Below are 14140 nucleotides of genomic sequence, written 5' to 3'. Positions count from 1 at the left end.
TCATCATTTTCAATATTCTTTACAAGACAGGGCCATCAACAACACTGTCCATCACAAGTGTTTGTGTACATGTGAGAAGGAAACCTTTGCTGATCTTGACAATTACCAAACATCCCAAACCTCCATTATAAAGGTTAACCTGCATGTCTAAATCTCTGCTTATGTGCAATCCATGCTGTTTCTGAGCCTCAGATAGACAAGGTCACATTGACTTCAGGCTTCAGTGCTGCTGACTGGCTGCATAGTTTGATCCAACTCTGCATCAAGATGTTTTACCAGGTCTACAAGACTTGGAAATCGCCCTGACTTGATATAAATGATAAAGTTCGTCCTGGAATATTTTAAATAATGTTTGAAACATTCTGACCGTTAAAACAATGGTGACTACACATACTGTTGTTGAGAAACCATGGGTGGTGCTGAGTGTTGATTCTTATTCCCAAGAGGGAACATAATGTGAGCTAACTGAGGTCTTGTTTTGCATTTGTACTATTTAGAGCCTTAAATCATGCATTTTTGATGTTGTGAGCATAAATAAATAATCTAAATAAACCTTTTAAAAGGAAAATATATTCCCTACACACACACTCAGAGAACTTTTTTGTCACAACATAATGATGTTCACTTAATTATTCACACAATTATGCTCTGCAGGGAATAACACATGCAGTATGTGAGGTGGCCCAAACTAAAAGCATACAAGAGTTTAAAAGGGACACATCCATTTAAAAAAAACATTGTCTTTCAACATATGAGATTGTGTGTTCTCTTGCTGGATAAAGTAATGAAGCACAATGTGCTGGTGGATAAAGTAGCCAGACGACTAGATATGACACATACTATTTTTAGTGCAACAGCATGTCAAAAATGTGTTTCTGGGCTCTCTTCCTCAGGTGCATACATTATGTGCTGTTCACTGGGACATCAGTTACCTCCGGCATATTTTCAGCAGGCTGAAGGTGAGCATGACTCAAGCATTTGAATAATTTTCATGCAGTCGACAAGGTCAACTCCGTCTTTAGTACATACATGCGCGAAAAATATCTCAGCCTGTGTGCACGCCTGCATACAGCAGAGATACCCAAATGCAAACTTACAAGGTATACACTTTTCTCTTGATACTTTAAGTATTTTCTGTCTGTCTGCCTGTTCCCTTCTCAATTTTTTATCTCTTGCTCTCTTTCACAGAGATACCCACCCTTCTCATTTTCTAGCTCCTTTCCTTCATCTCCCCTTCTCTCTCCTATCTTTCTTGTCACTCTCCACTGTCCAGTAAAGCAGAAATACCATGCAGGGCATTTAAAGAAGACAAAGCTGGGTAACACTGACACACACGTCATAGTCTCACACAGAGTCAACCATGCCTCGATAGGTTTCCTCAGCCCCGGTTTACTACGGGCTACTGCACAGGGAGAAAATATTACATTTCTACTACTGTTTGGATCGAATCATTTTCCTCAAACTACTAGGTTTGCAACCATCAATTTCACCTGCTGAGAGAGAGAGAGAGTAAGAGAGAGAGAAAGAGAGAGAGAGAGAGACAGAGAGAGAGAGAGAGAGAGAGAGAGGCAATGCAAAAGAAGGAGAGAAAGAGGTATAAGTAAATGTGATGGATGGAGGTAGAGCTATGGGGAAATGAAGAGTAAGAGGATGTAATTAGAGAAGGGAAAAGAAGTAAAAAAACATCAACAGATCAAGTGACAGCAGGGGACAGAAAGTCAGGTGTGTATAAAGAGAGAGAGAGAGAGAGAGAGAGAGAGAGAGAGAGAGAGAGAGAGAGAGACAGGATGAGAGAAGCAAAGGATATTTTCAAGTATGTGTAATAAGGTCAGATAGATCTAACTTCTCTTTCATCAATCCCCCTGACTCACTTTTTCAAGACAACTTCTCTTATCCCTCATAATTGTTGTTGCAGCAATATGTGCCCCTAAAGGCAAAAAAAAAAAAAAAAAAAAAAAAAGCTGAGTCACTGTTTTCTTCAGACCATGGCACTAGAGATGTCTTCAAAGAGTGCAGTATTATCTCCTCCATAGAGCCCACCCGAGCAACAGCCATCTTCCTTAACAAGAACAGGGTCCCCTAGATATATTTTAATCTGTACTGCACGTTCAGGGCTGCTCTGCCCCGTTAGCCAATTAAGATAATGCATTGAAAAGATAAATATGGGCTGGGGAAATGCCGTCAGGCACTGCAGAGGCATTGATTTGATTCGCACCAAAGCAGATGTTTATGTTGTTGAGATATGCAAAGTAAGTGGAAAAATCCAACATAAAGACAGACGTAAAGGTCAGAAATAAAAGAATGAAATTCTGCAGGCTAATGGGGATGCTTAGGAGCAGCCAGTGTGAATGGACCCACACTGACTGAGGTTATTAGGATGATGTTATGTCTGGAAGTAGACACACACGTCTAAGTCAGCCATGCTCGTTATGCCACAGAGACCATGCTACATAATGATGAATAGATGGTGCAGCAGGAAACAGGAATGCCCAACTTGTGTCAAATGTCAAAAAGTCATCCCACTTTCTAGCATTCTTATGACAAAGCAAGTTATATAAAGCTTCATTATTCCATGGTGAAAGGCCTCCTGGGGAAATAGTTGAATTTCCTTCTACTGAATGTGTAACAAAGCTTTCAGTGTCTTATGTTTTTGTGCACCTGCATTATTAAATTATGATCTGAACAAGGCATAGATTTAAAAAAAAAAAAAAAAAGAAACAGAGATGATAAATATGTAACTGAAAATTTGTTCTCTGAAATAACATTTCCGTGTTCCCACAGTCAGACAGAATAAAGTGTTATGGACTACTCTATTAAATGCATAAACTGTAAGAAAAACTTTAAGATGAGATTTGACAGTATTCCATAAAATCTTTGGTCCCATGGCAAAATCTTTTGACAATGGGGAAAATCTGACCACTGCTTTAAACCCCTTTTGAAAAGTGTGTGCTCAAACTGTCAAGTGTGTGGCACAAACTGCTCTTGGCACTGTGGTTAAGTCTGCAGTACACTGTAAATGAGAGAGAGAGAGAGAGAGAGAGAGAGAACAAGGGAAGGAAACAAAAGCAAAAAACAGAAAGCACTTAGTAAATTTCCTCTGCATCGGTGTGACAGTGCGTCCTGCTGTGCCGTCACATCGTTACTTCTCTCTGTACCTGTCATAAACATTTATTTGACTACTTGATTGCTTGATTGTTTACTGTTACTTCAACTATACACCCGATGTTACCCACAAATGTAAAGAATCAAGTTTTGTCCATTCCTATGATACATTTTAGGCTACTCATGAGGTTGCATTGTGTTTTTCTATGTTTATATAGTTGACGCTCAAAGAGGCTGGTTAGCAGATGTTTGTTGTTTTGATTAACACTTCAAATCTGCAGAGAAGCCATGCAGCTTTTTTATCAACTCTGCATATTGTTCATTCTAACAATAGCAATATAGAAGATGTTTTTTGTTCATATGCTCCGGTGTTTCTGTATACCATTGACATGTTGCAATATTATCAGATTATCATGTGACTAGAATACAGTGTATACAACACTGATATTTAGTGTCTAGGTTCTGTCCTCATGAAACTTAGCACAGCAGACGGGGGTGATGATGAGTGATGACTTACTATATTATATTATATTCCATCTGTGTCTTCCTCTTGGTCTCAGCACTATTGCTACAACTCTGGTTTATGTATGACAGATCACTAGATGAGTCCAAAACTTTCTTAAAAAACGCCGTCTGTGTGGACTGGCCATTATTCTCACATCGCCCTTCTCTTCCTCTCTTCATGCCTCTCATACATAAACACCCACGCTTCCTCTCTCTCGCTCTCTCACACACAAACAATAATAACTCAAGCTGACGACTCAGTGAGTGGCATCACACCCATAAAGGTGTAAACACAAAAACAATGAATGCAATTAGTGTAACGCAAGGCTTTCTTCAGGGGGACTTAATGGACGCTGCCATGTACTAATACAAACACTCACTCATACACAGAGAGAGACACACACACACACAGTCGTGTTTCCATCACTTCAGAGGACATTACATTGACTTACATTCATTTCCTGAAGACTTATCCTAACCTTAACCATAACCACCATGTGTGTAACCCTAACCTTAACATAACCCTAAACTAAACTTAACTTTAAACCAACTCTTCACCCTAAAATTAATGATTTACATTAAGTGGACTTGCTTTTTGTCCCCTTAAGGGACACACGACCCCACAACATGATTGTGTGTAAACAGATTTACGTCCCCACAACGTGAGGAATACCTCAGGAATACACACACACATACACATATGCACAAATACCAGCTTAGAAGAGGGAACACATTATGACTCCAACCTGGGACTTTATTTTTAATTAGCATTGCTTGTTCAATAGTTGCACATTACTCTGAAATTAATCTGCAAAGGATAAAACCCTGTGCTAGGATTAGAATGAAATGCACTTACTGTGCATTGGAGAAAGCATAGAGCAGAGGTTTTCACTCAGCTTTAAGTAGCTATTCTCACTATTATCTGCATAGGCTCAGCTGGCACCAACAACAGATAACACCAGTAGAAAATGCAGAAAAACATATGGCATCTATATATGGCATGGCGTGTAACTGTAAAGTGTGGAATGATGTTATGTTTTGCTGCGTGACACCAAGGGCATTTCGCAGCCTGAACTTGAATATGTGCAAATGATGTTGGCACTACGCACACGTGTCACATATCATCACAGAACATGACATTCCTCTTGGCCAGTCAGTCACAAAGGAATTGCATCTGTGCATGAATGTTGACGTGACTCTTCAAAACAACTACATGTGCATTTGTGTGACAGGAGTCTAAAGTATATATGTATGCTAATGTCCGTGGGTGTGCATTTGTGTGATTGGGCATCCGTGTGTGCGTCTAGGAATGAGTTCATGGCCAAATGCAGCTTCATTAAGTCCACATTACCTCAGCTTCACAAAGCAGGCATCTCTGAATTGATGGTCCCATCCCTATTTGTGCCTCTGAATAAATAAACCACAACACAAACAATAATACTGTCACGTTATCGGTCTCTCCCTCGCTTCGTCTCCTTTGGCATGCTATGAACATGTGCCACAATCAACAGTACGAATGTATCTTTGCATTACTTCATTGAGGAGAGAGATATCCATACAGCGCAATGCACCCATCCATATATCCATCCATCCATCCGTCTCCTTGCTTCACTAATAAATGCCTTGGCCTCTGACAAGGACTGTTTGCTCTGCTTCACAGAAGTAAAGATTCACACAGAGACATGAAGCAATCAGTGGTGTTTTTTTATGCCACTTAGCTCAAGAGTGAGGGCCTGTTTCCTGCTTTAAGCTCTCTCATTACCAGACCAGTTCATCCTATAATGACTCAACCTAAGATAGATGGCGGTAACCACTAATAACACCCTTTTCTCTCGCTTTTCCCACAGAAAAGTTAATTTGCCGTGTAACTCAATCAGTTAAAGGTTCCACTTCTGATGTCAAGGGGTAGTTGCAAGGCACTAATACAGCTAGAATGAAGGTCTCCCTGAAGAACTTAATAGCAAAGGTAAAGCACTGATAATGCAATGTTTAATGTATCAGCAGTTACCCCTCTACTCTTTTAAATAGTAATGCATCAGCACTGAATGTCTGGCATGTTTTCAACACTGTTTGGTGATATAAATTTTGCCTCATGAGGGTCTGAGGAAGTAAGCATTATTAATAAAGAAAAAAAAACAACAAGTGATCAACAGTGTGCAGGATTATTTGGTCTCTTTTCAGCACTGTTCAATGTTAAATGTAAATCAACTTATCACTACATCAATACACATCACAAGCTTTGTCAGTGGAACAACTAATCTGCAGGTGTTTAAATGGTTGTTGACAGACAGCATTCGTTATCAGTAAAGCCAGCTGTAACAGAGTGAGAATGAGGGGTTGATTAGAAACACCCAGAATTCATGCGGAGCTTTTCAAAAGACATTCTGTGAACTAGCGACAGTTTCATCTTCACTCCAGGATTTAGGCAGACCATTTTTCAATGACAATCTTGTCTGGTGCTGCTTTGAGGGCAAGGTTTTATTTTCATTCATACCACTGCTTGCAGTGTTTACCCAGTCCAAGGAGGGGGTACAGACCCAGCCTGTGTCCTTTCATGAGCGGACAGACCCCCTCCCACAACATCCTTCCCCTGACACTCCAGGGAGAGCAGAGGCAGCTGGTTGCAAACTTTTCATTAGTGAGGACTGCAGAAAAAGATGGCAAATATTTATCTTTGCACAGATTGCTGTTCAGGACCTGCATACAAAGCGAGCCTCTGCTTTCACAGGGTCCCACAGAGAGAGAATAGCGTAGGATGTGACTCGGCAGCTAGGGCTGCTAGAATGGGAGAGTAATTGGTGTGTATATAAGAGTGGGTCTTGATGTGCTCTTTTTAAGTACATGTGTGCCCGTAACTCTTTGTATTTTGGTGTGGACATCCATCTATGACAGTGTGTGTCTTTACCTGTACAAATGGTTAGGCGTGTGTGTGTGTGTGTGTGTGTGTGCGTGTGTGATATATGGCTCACCCACAGCCTTGCAGGTCTTAGAGGCAGGGTCCATCTCGTATCCTTCATAGCACTCACACTTATAATCTCCTTTGTAGTTGATGCAGATCTGACTGCAGGCATCTGGATTCTCACATTCATCTATGTCTGTGGGGAGAAACATGGCACAAAGGCATAAAGATCAAAACAAAACAATGGACACACACATTATCATTTTTGTACCTGTTCATTATCTAGCATGTTGACAGTCTCCATCAAGAGAATCTTCTTTTAAAATACAGTTTCTAAATCAGTTTCATACAGTTTCAACTCAAGCCTATAAGATTTGTGACCTGCAGAGATGTGTGCTTCACATATATGAATACCATAACTTTTTAAAAAAAAACAAAAACGTAAGTAAGTAAATGTGATCATGATAAACAAGTTGTCTTTGCATTAGTGAGCCATCATTGCTTTTCCATGTAGTAGAAGTTAATGTTGTACTGGTGGACTGTTCTTTACATGAATGAATATTTATCTGCAGAACATTGAATCAATCCAGCAGACAGACATATAAAAAAGTTTACTTTTTATTTAGGTCAACAGAGAGACTCTGTGACAAGGCGATGCATGTAAACACCAAATAAAACCATAAAGCACCACTCCAGCATTTTGGGATGTACTTGTTTGCCAACAAACTCAGCCTGATGAGAAAATCAATACCAATTGTATCTTACTGAGAACAGGATTCAGAATGTGTTTAGTGAAGCTTAGCACCAAGATGTGAAGCAGGGGAAACTGCTCGCCTGGTTCTGTCCAAAGCAAAACAAATGATTCAACAAATCTAGCATCTTCAAAACAGTGTTATTTATGTACTGTATAGTAATAGAATTTAGGTATATATATAATAGGTTTAAGAGATGATTTCATTAAAAGATTTGAGCTATTTTTTTTATGTCAATCACTATTTACTCTGCCTATCATGCCTGGGCAGCATCTCCAGGTACAGTAGATGTTGCCATACAGTGAGGATAGGTGAAAAGCATTCATAATACTGCAACAAGAAACTTTCAGTATATATAGCAAATGTTCAGATAGATCAATTATAATGGGTGGTGGCCTGCTTTAATAATGTGATAAAACGTAAATAAAGCTAAAGACAGGTTCTACTCTGATCTTTAATAGATCTATCCAATAACATAGACCTGACAACCATATTGCAGCCTCTACAGCTAGCTCCTTAAAACTTAAAACTGCTCCTAAATCCAGAATGTCCCACTTTACATTTTAATCTCTACATGTAATAAATAAACGAGGTACAAAGTGTAAACAAGAGTGCTTTGAAATTGTTGGAGGAAACAGTTTTCCTAAAAGTTTACCCCTTCGTCCAGTCTTTGTGTTAAGCAAGTCAAAACACATCCCAGAGCTAGTGAATGCAGACACAGGTATTAATCTTAAATGGAACTTTTGAACATGCTGACCTGTTCCTTTAACTAAAATATGGCCAGAGGTCAGGTTAGTAGTCCTGTGAAAACCAGGCTTTTCATCGAGCTCACAACAGCAGACAGAAAAGATTTGGCTGATCCAGCCCAGACAAGGTGTGATTGCATGTTAGTCATGGTCTTCTGCATCAAAGCAATAGTTTTGTTGCGTAACTTCTTTTTTTTTCTTTACCTCCACAAGTCTTTTTGTCCAGGAGTTTGTACCCAGAGGGACAGTCACACTCATAACCAATTCTCCGGTCCCTGCAGATGTGGGAGCAGCCACCATTGTTGTCTGTACACTCATTCAGGCCTGTAGAGGGAGAGGCAGAAGGAGGAAGGACAGAGGGAGGGAGGGATAGAGACAGGAGCGGAGGGAATTAAAGAGGAGTTGAATATTGATGAAATAACTTCAGACAGACATAAAGAAATACTTGGACAGAAAAACAAAACACCATATGTGTGTGAATGGTTTTAATCATTCTGCCAGTTGAGATCATTTATCCCTGTCAAATGGGTTTGTGTACACATCACATTTCCATTCTAAAAGGAAAGACAATGAGCTTCAAGGCGGTAAAAAGGAGAGATACTGGTATGAGTGAGTGTACAATACATTCCTGTGTGCCTGCTTGTGTGTATGTTCATGGCCCCACAGGCAAAAAAACACCTGGAACCGATCCATTCTCCAGACAGGGAGCTTGGGCACGTGCACCAGGTGCCACTCCATTATGATACCTTTTGTTAAACAGACATGTGTCCTCCTTCATCTTCTCCATTTCCTCCTTGTTTTTTTTTTTTTTTTTTTAGCAGAACAGATTGGACTCCCTCTCAGTCATCCTTCCTCTGTGTCCCTTCCTTTTTCTATCAGTTCCTGCACCTCCATTTATCCCTTTGTCTTTCAACTGCCCTCCAGGGAATGTAGAGAGATCGCTGCAGAAAGCTAAAGCTGGTACTTCATTACCGGTTTACATTAAAGATTTAAACTTCAAGGCTACAGGTACCACTGTGACACAGTGAGACAGAGAGGGAGAAAGACAGTGAAACAGCAGGAATAGAAATCGAGAGAGACTGAGAGAGAGACACAGAGGGAAGTAATGGCTTTGAGAAATTAGCATGACATTTAACTTAGATTAAGGCTGTAATTTATAGTACAGCTGGTGTATTCTATTAGACAACAACACATCAGCTCAGTCTCAACAAAGTATTGAAGGAGAAACTTCTTTAAACTGATTCGTTTTTATCTCACAGCCAGGACAGTTACAGAATAAGACACTACATGGCCAAAAGTACATGGAGACCCTGTTCGCTATGCTCAAGCACACAAAGCCAGGTCCATAAAGAAAGAGCTTTCCAAGTTGGTGTGGGGAAACTCGACTGGCCTTGACCTCACCACCAGATCACCTTTGGGATGAATTAGAACGCCAGCTTTGAGTCAGCCCTTATCCCCTCTACATCAGTGCCGGACCTCAGTAATGCTCTAGTGGCTAAAGGGAGCAAATCCCTGCAGCCAAGTTCCCAAATCTTTTGGAAAGAGTGGAGGCTGTTGCAGCAGCATCTTTTTGGATGCTATGGTGTCGATATACTTTTGGCCACCCTTCCATTCAAAAATGTATTTTGTTTTTTGTTACTACACTTGGATGTTTGAGTTTCACTGAAGACCCTGATGCATGTAAAATTTTTGTCAATCCAAAACGGTGTTCCTAAATCTCACTGTGAGACTTGTCCACCGACGACCGATTAGGAGCTCTGGCAGCCAAAGACACCCTGAGGCAAAATTCTGACAGTGTCAGAAATTTTAAAACAAATTCTCACAATGTGACTGCTGCTATGACCCATAACATGAAATGATGCAGACTAAACTGACTGGCACGAAATTTCATAACCGCAGTTTTTTGAATAAAGTTTAGGGGGAAAACTAGTTCCTTCAAATGTTGGCACACAAAAACCAACATGATGGAGGTGAAATAGGTTTGTGTGAAGTTTGCGTGACTTTGCTGCATTTCCAAAACATATGAGCGGCGCAGATCAATGACAAGCCTCTGTTTTCATTTACTTTTTCTATTTACATCGAAGCACTACAATTCGCCATGCATTCAGTGCACAATCTGAAATGCCTCAAATTGATACTGTTCAGTCTGACATATTGTGACCATGATTTTATTATATGTGACATGCAGTAAACTTACACGATTGTTGTTGTCGTGGAGTCTAAAGGCGCCTTTACACAAGTGTGATGTGGAAACTTGAAGCCTCCAGTGAACTTTTCAGTGAAGTAGGAGACATCTTGTGTTTAGCAGTTATACTTTTTAACGGAAAAACTTCTGCATATTCATAGATTCTGGATTTTTCAAAGAGGGACAAGAGGGAATAGATATATTTTTAAGAATTTTCAAACTTTTTTGTGAGGAAACGATATCAGACAGTATTTTTAAATGTCTTCAATGTCTGGAGGGACCTTTAAGTGTAACATGACCTTAAGAGAGCTCTGTAAATTCAACTCCTCAGGGATAAAGAAGGCCTGTTTTAGCCTGGCCTTGGTTCAGGAACAATCACATTCTCTAGTTTGTAGATAATGGTAGTTGTCAGTTATATTTAAAACAAAGAGGAGGTACAGGTTTGCCTTGAGACACACAGAACATCATGTTCAACATTAATGATATGGTTACAGGGCAATGTCATTACAGTGTGTATCCATCTACCCAAGATCAGAGCTATAGCTGAAAGGGCAGTATGCTCACATATCATTTTATACCCATGTGACTGGCTTGAGATCACTCCTCTTCAGAGCGAGACCCTGCCTGAAGTGCAGTTTCCTTAAGTACTGTAATTTCTACTCAAGCAACTTCTACTTGCACATGCACTTGAGTCGAATTTCACTGATGCAACATAAGTTACTTCAATCGCAATTACAGGGGCTGCATTTACTTGATATATTTTATTAACAAGTATGTTTTTCTCTACTCTGTCTGCAGCTGAATTGCATTGATTGTGATGTGAGATTCGTGACTGAAGCTCACTACGAGATCGAGAGGTGGCTGATGGTATGCCACTAGTGGTTCAGTATCATATCCCTTGAGTGGTATGCTGCTCGCGTTTCACCGGCACATACTGTTTCCTAATGGCAGGTGCCACTTAAAAGTGGTAGGCTGCCAGATTTTTACACTAGTAGCGCTCCCTGCAAATGAGCAAGTTTTACGACAAGTACTGCTGTAAATATATATTTTTTCTGTCTGTATTGATAATGTAGCACAACATAGCACCATAAATAAAGGAATGTATAAGTTTCTCTTGTCCGTTCTGCAGGGATATGTGCGATGCTTTTGAAATGACAGTGAAGTAATTTCATATATCCTTGACGATGAACCCAAAGCTAACGTTAGAGCTAGCCTTAGCTAACATGGCCTAGCCTAGCCACTGTAGCCAGTCTGACTAATCCATGACAGACATTTAGATCCAAAAAAACAAATAATACTTCTATTATTTTAGGCATGTTTAATTTATTAGTAGTACCTGTTCCAATTCTGATTGATTACAGTTGTGTCAGTTATGTTTTCACAAATCATGCTGTTATGCACTGTCATCGTCTTGATAGGAAAAAGTAAATCAAACCAGAAGACAATCATGGCACATACTGCACTGTTTCACAATGTGATCGTTAAGTAGCCTACTTTTGACACTGGTGGCACACTGATTTTAAAAATATTCTGCAAATTTTATTGGCTTTCTTAAGAGGACTCTTATACATGAGATAACTTTGGCAGTGTGGATGTTGACTCTGATTACAGTAGCCTAATCTGATCCAATAGTCAGCTCAAATTCATCAATAATGCCATCAAATCTTAGTATTGGAACACATTTGGCCGACTGAAGAACGTTAATTCACAGTCTTTCCTTAAAGTAAGTCAGTTTTGTGGATTTATCTTTGATAAACATGCAGTGCAGACAATAGAGTTCTTGAATTCTTTCTTTATTTAAAGAACTTGAAATTGAGTGGTATGTTGGTAGAAAGTGGCATATGCTGCTGGATCAGAAGTGGTATGTTGGTAGAAAAAATGTACATTATATTAAGAAGAACTAGCTTATTGACAGGGGGTGGTACTGGTGTGACAGTCTGACAGTGGTCCACCACTTTCAAGTGGCACTTGCTGTTAGGAAACGGTATGTGCTGCTATGTGTGGCATACCACTCTAGGAATCAGCATATGATGCTGAACCACTAGTGGCATACCATCAGCCACTTTTCAATCTCAGTGCTACTGGCTCGCTAAATGGTAATTATCTACGGTGTGTGGATAATCCGTCTGGCTCCTTATGGATAATGTAGTCCAGTCACGTTTTCCTGGCTAAGATCGCACTAGAGGGGAGAGTTGCATGGTTCTTTGATCCCAACAAGGCAGTTGAGAAATGTTGTGATTTACCCTGCCTTGATCAAATGAAGCTCCTTTTACTAAGAGCGACCACCCGCATTTCAAGTAGTTGATGATGCCTGGGAATGAGAGTGTTCATCAGTGCTATTACACTACCATGCACATAGCATATGTGCCTGAGGTAGTGAAAGATCTAGTAAAGATTTGAGTGTGTATGAAGAGAAATGGAGAGAGATGATCTTACCGCACTCCTTCACAGGTTCATCAGACCAGTCCTTGCAGTCTTTCACATTGTCACACACCTTGTTGCTGTCAATACACTCCCCGTTCTTACAGCGGAACTTTCTTGGCCCGTCGCACTTTGTAGCTGTGGAGAAGACACAACAGTATAACAAACAACAGAGTTATAAATTAGGTTTTTCGTTTACTTCTATTTCCCTTTCAGGTAGAGAAATACCATTTTCAGGGAATTTAGTAGGTGTCTTTGAACCAAATTATTATTCTGCAGCACAAACCTTGGTCCTCCCAAGATGCAAATTGCTAACATGATAAATTGTAGGGCAGTTAGTTCTAGTAAAAGTACAAATTTCTGTTCGTTTTTTCTGTGTATGAAGAGATTTTGGTCAGTAAATTAAATGTGATACCTTGCGAACATTAGTGTAAAAGTCGGTTGCAGTTTGTGGACATAGTCAGCACATAGGTACCCATAGGTATATGTGGGTTATTGGTAGTTATGGTGTAAGGTAAGAGATAGTTTGCTTTTAATTAGAAGGAATTGTTGTAGACAATACAGACAACCATGACAACCTTATTTTATGCTTTTTACAAGTCATACTGTATTACAAAGATTGGAAAAAAAGCAAGCTCTCACAAGTACTGTAATGCAGAGAATGGTTGAGTGAAAATTATTTACAAGATCATTCAGAAGATTCACCAATAAGTGTTACTGTTGTATGTGAGCAGATTGTCTCATATCAGCCATGGTTTGTCACTGAAATACACAGGCAAAGCTGTATAGTATGATAACTTCTCACTGTTTATCTTGTCTCTATTTTTTCACTCATAAAAAATGCATGTACAGGTGCATCCACACACATTTTGTAATATGCCCTTTTTGGAAGGTGTCAAAGAGTAAAAATTGAATTCAGGTTCGCAGCTGCACTTCAAAACACTGGCTTCTGATGGAGACCTTGAGCTTTTCATACCATCAGCCGTGTGCCATGATATGTAAAGGCAAGAAACAAAATAACCACTGAGTATTATGTGTAAGGTATATATATGTAAGGTAACTCACTCGACAGATGGGCATAAAAAGAAATGCTTTAAAAAATAATAATAAAAGGGTGCAGAGTCCATACAAAATGTATGCAGGGTAAGGTTTGAACTTTAAGGGAGTCAGGGGCAGCTGAGCTCCCCTGAAAGCAATAAATATTTTAACGTGGTATGAAAGGGGACACATACTGAGTCAGAGGTGACAGTCAGTGTCCGTTAATGCATACAATAACTTAATTGATATGTTTTGCACTACTTGTCTGTTTTGTGTATGCTACTGTATATGTAGTGCGTGGTGAAATAAACATCATTGTAGCTTGTTTGTTATAGCAAACCCCCCCCCCCCCCCCTTCTTGCTTTAGTAGAGCAAAACTTACTTTGCACTGCTAAAGTTTAAACTGTTTCTCAAAGTGCAGATTCAACTAGTGCAGCCAACTGCAGCCATCTGTGCTGCTTTCGATATCCCCCGTGAATTGTAATTTAAAGGG

The 14140-nt window shown here is 39.8% G+C and overlaps 1 protein-coding gene across 4 annotated transcripts in view; it reads right to left on the bottom strand.

The window, feature by feature from the left end:
- Positions 1–14140, bottom strand: part of lrp8 (low density lipoprotein receptor-related protein 8, apolipoprotein e receptor) — a 180968-nt gene that overhangs the window by 37148 nt on the left and 129680 nt on the right. For all 4 annotated transcript variants that reach the window (XM_044361432.1, XM_044361433.1, XM_044361434.1 and 1 more), the window contains exons 7-9: positions 12625–12747; positions 8208–8327; positions 6576–6701 (exon numbers count right to left, since the gene is read on the bottom strand). In XM_044361432.1, the coding sequence (XP_044217367.1) occupies positions 6576–6701; positions 8208–8327; positions 12625–12747 (369 nt within the window). The remainder of the gene's footprint in view (positions 1–6575; positions 6702–8207; positions 8328–12624; positions 12748–14140) is intronic.

Source organism: Thunnus albacares, chromosome 9 (assembly GCF_914725855.1).
Source record: "Thunnus albacares chromosome 9, fThuAlb1.1, whole genome shotgun sequence".
NCBI classification, from domain to species: Eukaryota; Metazoa; Chordata; class Actinopteri; order Scombriformes; family Scombridae; genus Thunnus; species Thunnus albacares.
The sequence above is the reverse complement of the archived record's forward strand: the minus strand, read 5'-3'. Positions and strand labels throughout refer to the sequence as shown.